At 45.4% G+C, this 15,911-nt stretch overlaps 1 protein-coding gene across 6 annotated transcripts in view; it reads left to right on the top strand.

The window, feature by feature from the left end:
* The window catches only part of LOC137356078 (centromere protein F-like), a 47,673-nt gene that overhangs the window by 10,567 nt on the left and 21,195 nt on the right, over positions 1 to 15,911 (top strand). For all 6 annotated transcript variants that reach the window (XM_068021878.1, XM_068021874.1, XM_068021875.1 and 3 more), the window contains 5 exons: positions 2,447 to 2,538; positions 4,948 to 5,260; positions 8,612 to 8,814; positions 12,046 to 12,171; positions 15,144 to 15,272. In XM_068021878.1, coding sequence (XP_067877979.1) covers positions 2,447 to 2,538; positions 4,948 to 5,260; positions 8,612 to 8,814; positions 12,046 to 12,171; positions 15,144 to 15,272 — 863 coding nt within the window. The remainder of the gene's footprint in view (positions 1 to 2,446; positions 2,539 to 4,947; positions 5,261 to 8,611; positions 8,815 to 12,045; positions 12,172 to 15,143; positions 15,273 to 15,911) is intronic.

Here is a 15,911-nt window from a genome sequence, read left to right as displayed (position 1 = left end):
CTCTTACAGGAATGCCTACCTTGAAGTTCTGCTGTTCTCTCTTTTACCTTGTTCACCTTCATTGCTTTCTATTTCCCTCCTGGTGTTTGATAAAGTGTCTACCAAAACTCGTTTTAACTATCCGTACTAATGTTTGCCTTTGCTCCATGACCTTCTGGTCAGCTATTCTGTGACCTTGTACTATCTACACCTTCTTTGTTATCTCTTGCCCCACCCCCGCTTTACTTGCTTATAGCCTTTCACATTTCTAATATTTGCCAGTTCTGATGAAGGGTCACTGACCTGAAACGTTAACTCTGCTTCTCTCCACAGATGCTGCCAGACCTGCTGAGTATTTCCAGCATTTCTTGTTTTTATTATAGCATGGATCAGGTCTGGCACCCTCCTGGTCTGTATGGTCCACGCTCGGAAGTGCATTTAACACTGGAGCCATGAGTGAATTGGAGAGGGATTTGTTTTGTTATTAAGGTGATGGGTGACAATGTAACGGAATGAAAACTTTTTTTGCTTTTGGTATAAAAACAAGAAACATGCATTCCTGGATTAGGTGTGGCATAGGTTAAAAACATAGCAAAGATCCAAATCTAGTTCTGCTTCCAGCAACAATAATTTGCATTTATATAGTGTCTTTAACATACGTAAATGTCCCAAGGCACTTCACAGGGGTGTTATCAAACAAAATTTTTGACACCAAGCCACATAAGGAAAGATTAGGACATGTCAAAGATTTAAGCTTTGGCTGCCAGTGGTAGAGTGATTAAAATTGGAGATGCCAAAGAGGGTGGAATTGGAGGAACGAAGTGATCTTGGAGGAATGTCTGGCTGAAGGATCTTACAATGGTGGGGGAGGGGGGCCAGGCCATGGAGGAATTTGAAACAAGAAATGGAATTTTAAAATAGAGGCATTGTTAACCAGGAACCAATGTAGGTCAGTGAGCACAGGGGTAACTCCAACATCACGGGTTAAGTTAGACTGTTATCTGAAAAGGGAGAATGTGCAGGGTTACGGGGAGAAGGTGGGGAAGTGGCACAAGGTGAAGTGCTTATTCAGAGAGCTGGTGCAGACACGATGGGCTAAATGGCCTACTTCTGTGCTACAACAGCTCTGTGATTCTGTGAAGTACAAGGCAAAGTAGTTGAGGGAGGTGAGGACCAGGAATTTTAAACTCTGATCACAGCTGTGAGGACATCAGTGGAGGAAGACTGCAAGCGTGTTCAGGTTCTGCTTGGTGATCCTTGGGGGAGGGAGGTCCTCTTGTGTACTTGACAACCTCCATTGGTTCTCTAGTGCCAACAACCAAATTCCAAATCCTTGCCCTTGCCCCATCTCTGCACCCTCTGGCTTGCTGTCACAGTACATGGCGGGGGGGGGGGGGGGGGGTGAAATTAAACCTGTCACAATGGGGGTCTTAATAAACACTCTCTCTGGCTTCTCACTGTTTCTGTGTCCGTGTCCAACACCCTGCCTTGCTGCTGACTGTTGGGAACCCTAAAATCATTGGAACACGGTGTGCTAGCCTGACCAGAAAACATGCCACTGTGATTAAAACATGAAATGCTAGAAATATTTTGCAGGTCCGGCTGCATCTGTGGAGAGAGAAACAGAGTTAACGTTTTAGGTCGATGGAGTTGCTTTTATATTGACGCTAATTTAATTCGGTTTCTGGGAGACCAGTGTGTCACTGAGTCAATTTCCAATGTTTCCATTACTACTTCCACGGCAGACTCTGAACCATGAAAAACTGGCTCTATGAGTTTTCTGCTGGGTAGGAGAGCTGGAATTAGTAGTGTGAATGCCAGGAGCTGGCTCTCAGACTCCAGTCTCCCAGGATTAGTAATAAAATGAGGCCACAGTGCAGTGTTTTTGGTGTTGAGAACATGTTTTGAGACAACTAAGCTTGTCAACTTTAAAACCTTTCTGTCAGCAAATAGGAGGAGACTTTCATCCAATGAGTCTCGAATTATGTTGAAACTCGGCTCCCATGAGTAAAGGTTCATGTTTAGTTTAGTTTAGAGATACAGCACTGAAACAGGCCCTTCGGATGTTCTAACTGACTCAACTATCACCCACTCCAGATTTGTGTGTTTGGATTTGGATTTTTAAAATTTACACATTCTCAAGATGTGGGTGTCGCTGACAAGGCCAGCATTTATTGTCCGTCCTTAATTGCCCTTTGAGAAAGTGGTGGGCTGTCCTCTTGAACTGCTGAAGTCTGGCAAAGGTGCTCAGAGTTCTTTTAGAGAGGGATTTCCAGGATTTTGACCCAGTGATGACGGGCTAGTATGTGTGACTTGGAGGGGTATTTGGAGGTGATGGTGTTCCCATGCACCTGCTGCCCTTGTCCTTCTATGTGGTGGAGGTTGTGGGTTTGTGAGAGTTTCACACTGTGGTTCCTAAAATACTAACACCAATTGTATACGTTTATTATGTTGATTTGACTTGTAGGTTCGAAATGGGATGAAATGCAAGAAAAATACAACCGGGAAGTAGAAGAGAAGAAGCGACTGGTCTCTGAAGTGAAAGCTCTGAAACTGCAGGTCAGTGTTAAGTGGGGGGTGGGGCATGCTGATACAGCATTTGGTTCTTATGTAAATTTAGGGGTGCTGACAGGTTGACAGACACGACCATAATGAGAAGTCGCAGATTGTGTTTATTAACCCCATTGTGTCAGGTTTCATTTTCTCCCCCTGTGCTGAGACGGCAGGTCAGGTTGCAGAGATGGGCAAGGATTTGGTTTTTTGAGTTGCAGAGCCAATGGAGGTTGGTGAGGACATGAGGACCTCCCTTTCCCACTGCAGATTGGCAAGCAGGACTTGAACTTGTTAGCGGTCTTGCTACACTGGGGTCCCCATGCAGTCTCAAGACTTTTTTAAACTCCTGGTCATACCCTCTGGAACCTTTCTCGCATTGTCTTGTCAATCAGTCTCTTGCTTTAGTAACTTGATTTAAAACTATCAAGCATGAAATCGATCAACTCTCCGAATTCTCAGTCATGACTCTCCCCTCTGAAACATCTTGGGTCATGTTATCGCATTCTGTATTTGGACCAGGGTGGTTCATTTCCATCCAATTTAACTTGGGAGGGGAAAATTCCCACTTCGTTACTCTGGCCCTGAGTTTGCCCTGTTGGTCTTTCTCCGGTTCCAATAAGATTCAACTCTGATTAGAATTGCAAGTTTGGGACTCCTGCAGCACGCTGATGTACAGAGATTCCCACGAACTGTTAACAGAGGTAAAATAGAGTGAGCTAACTCGGCAAAAAATTGATTCTGTTTAAAGTGTCATCTTCAATTGCAAGCACTGATATTGTTTTGTTTCCATCACTTCAGTGAATAAAATCTAGTTTTATTTGGCCTATATTTTCTCATTTTGCCACTGCCAGGGTGAATAGTGTGAATGTTTAATTCAGAGCATCACCACAGCATGACTGTCTGTCTGTGAGGGAGGGTTACTGATCCCGTTCCCACTTCCCTTCACTGTTTGAGGAAGGCTTTTCACTCCTGCCCAGTGGCATGCTCTTTCGTTCCCCCAGTACCCTGTGCTTCTTGTACCAACACCTCTGCAGGTGCTGAGTATTCTCCGGGTACCTTGCTCAAGGAGCCAATTTTCATGCGTGGGTGTCTTTGAGCTGTGAAGGGTTTAACAACCAAGTTTGATCCTCACTCACAGTTCATGCATTCTTGCATAGAAATTGGGCATGAAAACCCAAGCCTTACTTTGTTCCAGTGAGGACAAGATGTTGCTTGGCTATGATTCATTCAGAATTGGAATAACCAGTCAACCAGCGCTGTTGATACCCATGTGTGAAGAATGGTGTTAAGACTGAGGCGGGAGGAATGTGTTGTCTGTTCTAGTTCCACTTCTCCACGGGTCACGACATATTTTAAAATTTTTTCCCACTTACTGATACGGTCGATCATAGACTCTATTTTTATCCCAGAATAAAATACACGAACCAGGTTTCTTTAATAAACAATAAAATAATCAGTTTATTATAAGATAAGTCTTAACCAGTAATGAAGTAAAGCATAAACACACAGACTGAAATATTAAAGTTCTGTTTTTACCTTAGCCCGTAACACACACACAAACACACCAGTTAACCAGAAAGATAAAGGGATTTTTGTTTTTAGAGCTCTATTACAGACCAAAAAAACCACACTTGGGCTGGATACTTGCTCATTCTTGAAAAACAGCAGATGAGAAATGTTGTGTTCCAAACTCAATACAGTTAGACAGGTCACTGGGATCTTTTAGATCAGTTCTTTTCAGGCAGTGTTGAGAATTAATTTAGTAGGCTTTTTTTTTAAAGACAGGAGACCAGATGAGTTGACACAGTGGACTTCTCAGGGTCTTTTGGAGAGGTGCTGGAAAGCTGAGCTGGGTTGTGGTCTTCTTCCTTGGGAATTCTCTTTCCTTGGAAGTTCGCTCACTCCTTGGAAATTCTCTCCCTTTTTATACAGTTCAACCCCAACTCAGAACAATTCAAAAGCGAAACCGACAACAGGCGGTCAACCTTTTGACCTCCATCAGGCTTGACCTGTCACTTCTTGGTAAACAATTTCTTCAGGTTCCAAAGTTCTCTGTTGTTTATTGAGTTGGAAGTTAGGTCCTTTTCCGGAAAGACTTGTTTTCCTCACAAGATCTCTCAGTGCCCCTTTTTTAAAAAAAAAAATTTCCAGGACTGTTTTTCAAAGTCAAGTGGCCTTTACACGACCCCCTTTGAAAACCTCAAGGGTTTAACATTTCTTCAATCTTTCAAAAATGAATCCTCAAAAAATATATTTAACAAAACACAGAGGCACTTTCGTAACAATGGGAACTTGGGCAATGTATTGCAGGGCTCCTATTGCCACCATACTCATATCCTTTCAGGCTGTGATGGAGAAGATTGTCGTAGTCTCCTGCTATGTTTGTTACGTTTGTTTACTGTTCTTTGGCCCAAGGTTCAACAGTTGCAATTCAGCAGTAACAAGAGTCACCGAGAAAGTGCTCCACAACAGATTAGGGCCTCTACGTTTTCGTGGCAGCAAGAGAAAACGCCCACTCGTGTGCCTGAGAGTCCTGTTAGACAAGGATCGCCTTCATCTGTGTTTCCGTGGGAGCAGCCAAGGACACCTCCATACCACAATTCCAGAAGCGCGCAGAACAATGGCAACAAAACCAGTCACCTTGGCTCTGAGTCCAAGAGCAGCCAACTCAATCAGCTTGAGGAATCTGGGAGTGCGCAAGTGCAGGAATTGAGGCAAGAAAACCAAGGTATTGTGATATTCTGGGGTTTTGTATTTTTGTTGGATTTCCACTATCCTCTTTGTCTTTCAGATTCTGTCCACCTTCCTGCTCAGTCAGCCTGGCAGCATGCATACTTGGGAGGTGTAGAAAGAGAGGAAGGTGCAGTTTTCTGATTTCCTAGGTTGAGACTTGTTGAAACCTGGCATGTAGAAGAAGTTCAGATTCAAACATCAGTCCAGTAGTGAAAACCAAAAATGTTGGAAAGCACTCAGCAGCTCAGGCAGCATCTATAGAGACAGAAACAGGGTTAGGGCTATAGTACTATGACTTTTGGTCAGAACTGGCAGAAGTTAAAGATTTAATGGCTTATAAGCAAGTACAGAGCCAGGGAAAGGAGTGGCTGGGAGGAAAGAACAGAAGGGACGGTTTCTAATGAGATGGAGGACAGGTGTGATTAAATGACAAAGGGAATGATGGCGTAAAGGAAAAGGGGGTGTTAATAGGACAAGTGAAGAAACAAAAGATGTGTGCAGAGGGGGTGTAAATGGCATCAGTAGAGCCATTACCAGCACCTGCTGTCTGAGAAAATGGGAGCAGTGGTTATGATCTGAAATTGTTGAGCCTGAAAGGCTGTAATGTGCTAAATCAAAAACCGAGGTGCTGTTTCTTGAGCTTAATTCGTTGGAACAATTAAGAGACCAGTGACAGAGAGGGAGTGGGACGAAGAATTAAAATGGCAAGTGACTGGAAACTCGGGGTCGCACTTGTGGACTGAACGGAAGTGTTGATCCAGTCTGCATTTGGTGTCCCTGGTGTGGAGCAGACTGCATCGTAAGCAGCGAATACAGTATACTAAATTGAAAGAAGTACAAGTAAATTTCTGTTGCACTTGGAAGGAATGTTTGAGACCGTTGACGTTGAGAAGTGGGGAAGTGAAAGGGCAGGTGTTCCATTTTGTGTGATTGGATGGGGAAGTGTGGAGGGGACGGGAGTGGATGTGAGTAATGTCGGAGTGGACCAGTGTCTGGTGATTACTGGGCTTCTGTGTTCTCCCCTTTCCTCACCTCAGCTGTTTATTGTGTATATGTGTACCCTTTAGATTGGAAGGTGGAGTTATGTGAGAATTAATTCAGATGGTATTTTGCAGAGATGTAAATTGAAGTAGACGAGATTACATTTGTGTTTTTTGAATTTTCTCACAATTGTGTGTTGGGTGTGGTGAACAGGTGGTTGTAATGAAAGTGAAGGAGTAATAGTGGTTCAGGGTCAATAATACTTGAAGTTTAAATGAATTGTTATTTGGAATATATGATCAAAAGCAGGTTTCAGATGGTGCAGAATCTCTTGCCCTTGGCTGGTGTGAGAGATCTTAGAATATGATTTTTTTTTTCTACATAGGAGCAGGAGTAGGCCATTGAGCCTACCCTGCCATTCAATATGGTCCTGGCTGATGATCCACTTCAATGTTTTTTCCCCACAGTATCCTCATATCCCCTTATGTCATTGGTATTTAGAAATCTGTCAATGGTATTTAGAAATCTGTCAATCTCTGCTTTAAACATACTTAATGACTGAGCATCCACAGCCCTCTGGGGTGGAGAATTCCAAAGATTCACAACCCTCTGAGAAAGAAATTTCTCCTCATCCCTGTCCTAAGTGGCTTCCCCCTTATTTTGAAATTGTGTCCCCTGGTTCTAGACCCCCCCCAACCAGGGTAAAGATCTTAGATGCATCTATCTTGTCTATGCCTTTCAGTATTTTGTAGGTTTCAATGAGATCACCTCTCATTGTTCGAAACGCTAGAGAATACAGCCCAGTTTCCCCAATCTCTCTTCAGAGGACAGTCCCGCCATCTCGGGAACAAATCTGGTGAACCTTCGTTGCGCTCCCTCTATGGCAATAATATCCTCCCTAAGGTAAGGGGACCAAAACTGCACACAGTACGCCAGGTGCCGTCTAACCAAGGTTCTATACAATTGAAGCAAGACTTCACGACTCCTGTACTCAAATTCTCTTGCGATAAAGGCTAACATACCAGTAACCTTAATTGCTTGCTGCACCTGCATGTTAGCTTTCAATGATCTATTGACAAGGACACCCAGGTCCCTTTGTACATCTACACTTTCTAATCCCTTACAATTTAAGAAATACTCTGCACAAAGTGGATAACCTCACATTTTTCCACATTATATTCTGTCTGCCATGTTCTTGCCCACTAAGTCTATCCAAATCCCCTTGAAACCACTTTGCATCTTCCTCAGCACACATTCCCATCTAGTACTGTATCATCCGCGAACTTGGAAATACTACAGTTGGTCCCCACATCCAAATCGATGATGTATATTGTGAACAGCTGGGGCCCAAGCACTGATCCCTGCAGTACCCCACTAGTCACAGCCTGCCAACGTGAGAATGACCCATTTATTCCTACTCTCCGCTTTGTCTGTTAACCAATCCTTACTCCATGCCAGTATATTGCCTCCTATCCCAAGTGCTTTAATTTTGCTAAGCAACCTCCTGTGGGGGACTTTATCGAAAGCCTTCTGACAATCCGAGTATACCATGTCCACTGACTCCCCTTTATCAATTCTGTTAGTAACATCCTCAAAAAACTCCCAACGGGTTCGTCAAACATGATTTCCCATTCATAAATCCATACTGACTATGCCCAATCAGATCATTATTATCCAAGTGTCCATTTATCACATCATTCAGAATAGATTCTAGCATTTTCCCAACGACCGACGTAAGGCTAACAGGTCTGTAATTCCCTGCTTTCTCTCTCCCTCCCTTCTTAAATAGTGACGTGACATTTGATACTTTCCAATCTGCAGAAACCGCTCCAGAATCTGTAGAATTTTGGAAGATGATCAGTGCATCCACTAGGGGCGGCGCAGTGGTTAGCACCGTAGCCTCACAGCTCCAGCGACTCGGGTTCAATTCTGGGTCCTGCCTGTACGGAGTTTGCAAGTTCTCGCTGTGACCGCGTGGGTTTCCGCCGGGTGCTCCGGTTTCCTCCCACAGCCAAAGACTTACAGGTTGATAGGTAAATTGGCCATTGTAAATTGCCCCTGGTGTAGGTAGGTGGTAGGCGAATGGTGGGGATGTGGTAGGGATATGGGATTAATGTAGGATTAGTATAAATGGGTGGTTGTTGGTCGGCACAGACTCGGTGGGCCGAAGGGCCTGTTTCACTGTTATATCTCTCTATGACTATGACTCTATCTCCATGGATACCTCTTTCAACACTCTTGGATGTAGAATATCTCTAATCTAATCTAATCTAATATCAGGTCCTGGGGACTGATCAACCTTCAGTCTCATTAATTTCTCCAATACAACTTTCTTACTCATTTCTTTCTCTCTCGGTTGTTGCAGTGCTGCGGTGTACGATGTCTGAGCTGGAAGTTTGGGTTCAGTCCCAAGAGAAAGAGATTAAGAATCACCTGAACAAGTTGCAGGAAGTGCAGTCGCATCTGGAAAAATGCAAAGCAGAGCTGTCGACAAAAGAACAAGCTCTGAATAAGAGCAGGGATGATCTAATGAGAGCAACTGTGCAGCAGGAGCAGACGAGCAACAAGGTTTGATATCTCTTTGGGAGTGGAGCTATACTTAACCTGATTGAATAGCTACATACAGAATGAACTATGAGCACAGAACTATATGCATAAGGGTGGAGGGGGGGAAGCAGGGAATGGGTGATGTACAGGATTAGATGCTGGGCTTTCACCTACTGGGACCTGAGTTCAAAACCAGTTTACACTCACTGGGATGAAATATTTCTCCACTCGTTGCTGAAAGAGTTCATTACAGTCTCAATGCAGTTCCTAGTGAGTCTGGAGCCACAGAGCTGAAGTGTCCTTAAGTTGAAATGAAGTTGGAGATCTCAATGAGGCAAGCCACAGGAATAGTAATTGCAAGATGTCACATGTTTACATTAGGAGACACTCTTTGCTGTTCGGGGCTGAGGCACCTTATTTGGGCAAAGTAGAAGAAAATATCTAACAGTGGCGCAGTGTTTAGCACCGCAGCCTCATAGCTCCAGCGACCCGGGTTCAATTCTGGGTACTGCCTGTGTGGAGTTTGCAAGTTCTCCCTGTATCTGCGTGGGTTTTCTCCGGGTGCTCCGGTTTCCTCCCACATGCCAAAGACTTGCAGGTTGGTAGGTAAATTGGCCATTATAAATTGCCCCCAGTATAGGTAGGTGGTAGGGAAATATAGGGACAGGTGGGGATGTGGTAGGAATATGGGATTAGTGTAGGATTAGTATAAATGGGTGGTTGATGGTCGGCACAGACTCGGTGGGCCGAAGGGCCTGTTTCAGTGCTGTATCTCTAAAACTAAAACTGTTGAACTACAAGAAAGCCCCCAGCGATTTAACATCCGCAGCACTTAAAGCAGTCAGAAGCACTGCACAAAGAACAGCCAGGCGCTGCGCAAACGACTACTGGCAACACCTATGCAGTCATATTCAGCTGGCCTCAGACACCGGAAACATCAGAGGAATGTATGATGGCATGAAGAGAGCTCTTGGGCCAACCATCCAGAAGATCGCCCCCCTCAAATCTAATTTAGGGGACATAATCACTGACCAATGCAAACAAATGGATTGCTGGGTTGAGCACTACCTAGAACTGTACTCCAGGGAGAATGCTGTCACTGAGACTGCCCCCAATGCAGCCCAGCCTCTACCAGTCATGGATGAGCTGGACATACAGCCAACCAAATCGGAACTCAGTGATGCCATTGATTCTCTAGCCAGCGGAAAAGCCCCTGGGAAGGACAGCATTACCCCTGAAATAATCAAGAGTGCCAAGCCTGCTATACTCTCATTACTACATGAACTGCTTTGCCTGTGCTGGGACGAGGGAGCAGTACCACAGGACATGCGCGATGCCAATATCATCACCCTCTATAAAAACAAAGATGACCGCGGTGACTGCAACAACTACCATGGAATCTCCCTGCTCAGCATAGTGGGGAAAGTCTTTGCTCGAGTCGCGCTGAACAGGCTCCAGAAGCTGGCCGTGCGCGTCTACCCTGAGGCACAGTGTGGCTTTCGTGCAGAGAGATCAACCGTTGACATGCTGTTCTCCCTTCGTCAGATACAGGAGAAATGCCGTGAACAACAGATGCCCCTCCACATTGCTTTCATTGATCTCACCAAAGCCTTTGACCTCGTCAGCAGACGTGGTCTCTTCAGACTACTAGAAAAGATCGGATGTCCACCAAAGCTACTAAGTATCATCACCTCATTCCATGACAATATAAAAGGCACAATTCAACATGGTGGCTCCTCATCAGAGCCCTTTCCTATCCTGAGTGGCGTGAAACAGGGCTGTGTTCTCGCACCCACACTTTTTGGGATTTTCTTCTCCCTGCTGCTTTCACATGCGTTCAAGTCTTCTGAAGAAGGAATTTTCCTCCACACAAGATCAGGGGGCAGGTTGTTCAACCTTGCCCGTCTAAGAGCGAAGTCCAAAGTACGGAAAGTCCTCATCAGGGAACTCCTCTTTGCTGACGATGCTGCTTTAACATCTCACACTGAAGAGTGCCTGCAGAGTCTCATCGACAGGTTTGCAGCTGCCTGCAATGAATTTGGCCTAACCATCAGCCTCAAGAAAACGAACATCATGGGGCAGGACGTCAGAAATGCTCCATCCATCAATATTGGCGACCACGCTCTGGAAGTGGTTCAAGAGTTCACCTACCTAGGCTCAACTATCAGCAGTAACCTGTCTCTAGATGCAGAAATCAACAAGCGCATGGGTAAGGCTTCCACTGCTATGTCCAGACTGGCCAAGAGAGTGTGGGAAAATGGCGCACTGACACGGAACACAAAAGTCCGAGTGTATCAGGCCTGTGTCCTCAGTACCTTGCTCTATGGCAGCGAGGCCTGGACAACGTATGCCAGCCAAGAGCGACGTCTCAATTCATTCCATCTTCGCTGCCTCCGGAGAATACTTGGCATCAGGTGGCAGGACCGTATCTCCAACACAGAAGTCCTCGAGGCGGCCAACATCCCCAGCTTGTACACACTACTGAGTCAGCGCCGCTTGAGATGGCTTGGCCATGTGAGCCGCATGGAAGATGGCAAGATCCCCAAAGACACATTGTACAGCGAGCTCACCACTGGTATCAGACCCACTGGCCGTCCACATCTCCGCTTTAAAGAAGTCTGCAAACGCGACATGAAATCCTGTGACATTGATCACAAGTCGTGGGAGTCAGTTGCCAGCGTTCGCCAGAGCTGGCGGGCAGCCATAAAGATGGGGCTAAAATGTGGCGAGTCGAAGAGACTTAGTAGTTGGCAGGAAAAAAGACAGAGGCGCAAGGGGAGAGCCAACTGTGCAACAGCCCCGACAAACAAATTTCTCTGCAGCACCTGTGGAAGAGCCTGTCACTCGAGAATTGGCCTTTATAGCCACTCCTGGCGCTGCTTCACAAACCACTGACCACCTCCAGGCGCGTATCCCATTGTCTCTCGAGATAAGGAGGCCCAAAAGAAAAAAAAGAAAAACTAAAACTGTGCTCTGCCTGCCCTGGGAGTGTTTGATGGGGACAGTGTAGAAGGAGCTTTACTCTGTATCTAATCCCGTGCTGTACCTGTCCTGGGAGTGTTTGATGAGACAGTATAGTGGGAGCTTTATTGTTCCTGTTGTCTGTGAAATGGAAGGCTGTTCTTTTCCCATTACGAATCTTTCTTTCACATTGATAAATACAAAACATGTTTAAAAACATATTAAACTTGCTGATATGGTGAAGGTGTTGGGTAATGAAGATGGTTATTTATGTTTCTTTTGTCTTGCTAGTGTGCACTTCTGGAGCAGAAGCTGAAGCAGGTTTCCGAAGAGCTAAACTGTCAGAGGCAGAATGCAGAAAGTGTTCGACGCCTGATGGAGCAAAAATCTAAGGACAAGGAGAAAGAACATCAGCAGGTTAGAAATAAGCAGAGTGGTGTAGAGTGGAGGGTTGTCTACTCAAATGCACTCTCTAAATCCTTCAATTGCTGACTGCTTCACTCCCTTGCAGTGTATTGTAATTTTCTCCACTTTACCAACTCTTTATTTCATAAATCTATATCCAGTTTAAGTTGAGGGCCAGTGCTTGGACAACTGCCCCAGTCTTTACCAATTTTGCTTGGGGCATGAGGAGAGAAATAAATAGGGTTCAAGAGTTGGCTCCAAGATGGTGATGGGATATGGTCCCCCTGGCACCAGAATTCCTCTGTTATCTGGCATTGATCATGTGGGAACTAAGACCATGAGTAGCAGTGGACTCTTTAACTGTTGGCATAACAGCTGAGCCTGATACTGCTGTTAACCAAATATTCGCAAATTTATGCTTTCCAGCATGGATGGTGGTCAGGAGCCGGTGTCATGGCTGATTTCACTTCCCCGTTCTCTTAATCAACAGGTGTTGAGTGCAGTTCTAGTGCCCCAGTCAATCTACAGGCTGAGGTTGGGTTTCTCACCACAGTGTTGGCTCGATGTGGTACATTTACCACTAAGCCTGTGGGGAAGTGTACAGTGGAGTGCTTTTTGAAGCGTAAGTGCATGTATAATCGAGATTGGCAGCTTGCCTTCGAGGATGATAAACGATAATGCCTTTAATGTAATCAAACATCCCAAGTGCTTTGCAGGAACATTATCAAACAAAATGACACTAAGCCACATGCGATATTGGGTCATATGACCAAAAGTTAGGTCAAAGATGTAGGTTTTAAGTTGTGTCTTAAAGGAGGAGAGGGAGGTAGAGAGGTGGAGAGAGGGTATTCCAGAGCTTAGAGTGTGGCCACTAACGATGGAGTGATTAAAATCAAGGATGCTCAAGATGTCAGAATTAGAGGAGCAGAGATATTTCTGAGCGTTGTGGGGCTGGAGGGGATTGCAGAGTTAGAGAAGAGCAAGGGGATTTGAAAACAAGGATGATAATTTTAAAATCAAGATGTTGCTTGACTGGGAATCAGTGTAGGCCAGTGAGCATACTAGTGATAGGGGAATAGAACTTGGTGTGAGTTAAGACATGGGCAGCAGAGTTTTGGATGACCTCAAGTTTACGACGGGTAGAATGTGGGAGACCAGCCAGGAGTGCATTGGAATAGTCAAATGTAGAGGTAATGAAAGCATGAATGAGCGAATATTTCAGCAGTGATGAGCTGAGACAGGGATGAAGTCAGGCAATGTTATGGAGATGGAAATCGGCGGTTTTATTGCTGGTGTGGATATGAGGTCAGAAGCTCATCTTCGGGTCGCATGTGACACCAAGGTTGTGAACAGACTAGGTTAATCTCAGACAGTTGCCAGGGAGAGGGGTGGAGTCAGTAGCCAGGGGAGGGAGTTTTGAGCAGGGACCGAAAACAATGGCAGTCTTCCCAATATTTGCAAGCACAGTGGGGTCAATGGTTGGTTTTTTTTTGAAGAGAGTGGTGAGGATGGCAGATTTAAAGGAGAGAGGGACAGCGCCTGAAGAGAGAGAACCATTAACAATATTGGCTAACATGGGACCCAGGAGGGGAAGTTGGGTGATCGGTTTACTGGGAGTAGGATTGCGGGAGCAGAAGGTGGGTCTCATGGACAAGATGAGGTCAGAGAGGGCACGAGGGGAGATCGGAGAGAAACCACAACAAGATGCAAGTTCGGGGTTAGGGCGGGGGAGAATTAGAGGAAGTTTTAGTGACGATAAGTCCATGAGCTCCTTGCACTTACTGTTGGAGGTGCAAGTAAAAGGAAGAGGGGTTTAAGAAGACTGTTTGCAGTAAAGAAAAGAAGCCAGGGGTTATCTTTGCATTCATGGATGATTCTGGAATAATCAGTTTTAGCAGATGAGAACAGGAGCTGGTCAAGCCAGATCTGGCTAAGCTAGTTGTCGCCATATCCTTTCAAATCTGCATCCCATGAATTTAAAGGAGCAGAGATGAGGACTGTACTGGGTGAACGGTTCGAGTGAGAGAGAGTAATGGTTTTATTGGAGACGAGGGCATCAAAAGTAGCTGCAAAAATGTTGTGGCGAACGGAAGGTCACAGGCCAGACAGTGGTGATTTTGAAAGTGCGGTTGCAAGTGAATTGGAGGATAGATTTTTCCAGGGACAGATTCAGAAGGAGCGTGGAGGGGGGATGTGGATAGTGAGTGATACAAGGAAGTGATCAGAGATGAGAACCAGAAGTTTTCTCCTAGTGGTACATTGCGTATGCCAGCCAAGAGCGACGTCGCAATTCATTCCATCTTCGCTACCTTCGGAGAATACTTGGCATCAGGTGGCAGGACTATATCTCCAACACAGAAGTCCTTGAAGCGGCCAACACCCCCAGCTTATACACACTACTGAGTCAGCGGCGCTTGAGATGGCTTGGCCATGTGAGCCGCATGGAAGATGGCAGGATCCCCAAAGACACATTGTACAGCGAGCTCGCCACTGGTATCAGACCCACCGGCCGTCCATGTCTCCGCTATAAAGACGTCTGCAAACGCGACATGAAATCGTGTGACATTGATCACAAGTCGTGGGAGTCAGTTGCCAGCATTCGCCAGAGCTGGCGGGCAGCCATAAAGACAGGGCTAAATTGTGGCGAGTCGAAGAGACTTAGTAGTTGGCAGGAAAAAAGACAGAGGCGCAAGGGGAGAGCCAACTGTGCAACAGCCCCGACAAACAAATTTCTCTGCAGCACCTGTGGAAGAGCCTGTCACTCTAGAATTGGCCTTTATAGCCACTCCAGGCGCTGCTTCACAAACCATGGACCACCTCCAGGCGCGTATCCATTGTCTCTCGAGATAAGGAGGCCCAAAAGAAAGAACATTGCACCAATACATAACGCTACTTGGTAGCTTCTATCACTCAACATTAATTGTAGAAACATTAACCGATAACTATGTAAAGATGTTTTATGGTTTTCGCCACTCTGATTATAGGAGCTGTCTGACCAGCAACGTGCATACCGTAACCTCGAACAGCAGTGCAAGCAGGAGAAAAACCAACTAAACCAAGAGATTCAGAAGCTCAAGACCGAGCACCTGGCTTTACAGTCTACAATCGATAAAGTAAGAAAAGACAATGTAACTGAAATATCACACAAACATTTTGATTCTCAGGTGGCTTTAAAGAGCTTTCACTGTCAGGGCCACGTTTATGTTGGGATCTGTCTTTTAAAATGGAACTTGGCAATCAGCTCAACAGAAGGCGCTTTCATTAAGATGCGTATGTTTGTTGTGTCTTTTTACTGAGTTTGGGAGCAAGGTGGGGAGAAAATTCTGTTATATTCATCAGCAAGAACTTTACCCAGAGGGTGGTAAGAATGTGGAACTCACTACAGCGTGGAGTACTGAGACGAAACAAATATTTAAGGGGTGGTTGTTTTAGAGGGAGAAAGGAATAGAAGGTTATGTTGATAGGTTTAGGCTTATGTGCAGCATGGCCCAGTTGGGCTGCATGGCCTGTTTCTGTGCTGTGCATTCTCTGCAATCATCTGTATGGTGAATCCTTTCGAAGGCACTATTAACAAAGTACACAGCTTTGTGTGGAACTGTAGCTCAGCCTTATCCTGGCCTGTGCTACGTTAGATAATCTCAGCCAACCAGCATTAGGACCGTCACAGTTGGCCTCAGCTGGGTTACTATTGAGTGACCCACCCCCACAACCCTTGCCTAGCTAGAAAGCATGTGTATAGATTCAAGTGGGGA

The sequence above is a fragment of the Heterodontus francisci genome, chromosome 44 (assembly GCF_036365525.1).
Source record: "Heterodontus francisci isolate sHetFra1 chromosome 44, sHetFra1.hap1, whole genome shotgun sequence".
NCBI lineage: Eukaryota > Metazoa > Chordata > Chondrichthyes > Heterodontiformes > Heterodontidae > Heterodontus > Heterodontus francisci.
This window is presented reverse-complemented; position numbering and strand designations above follow the sequence as displayed.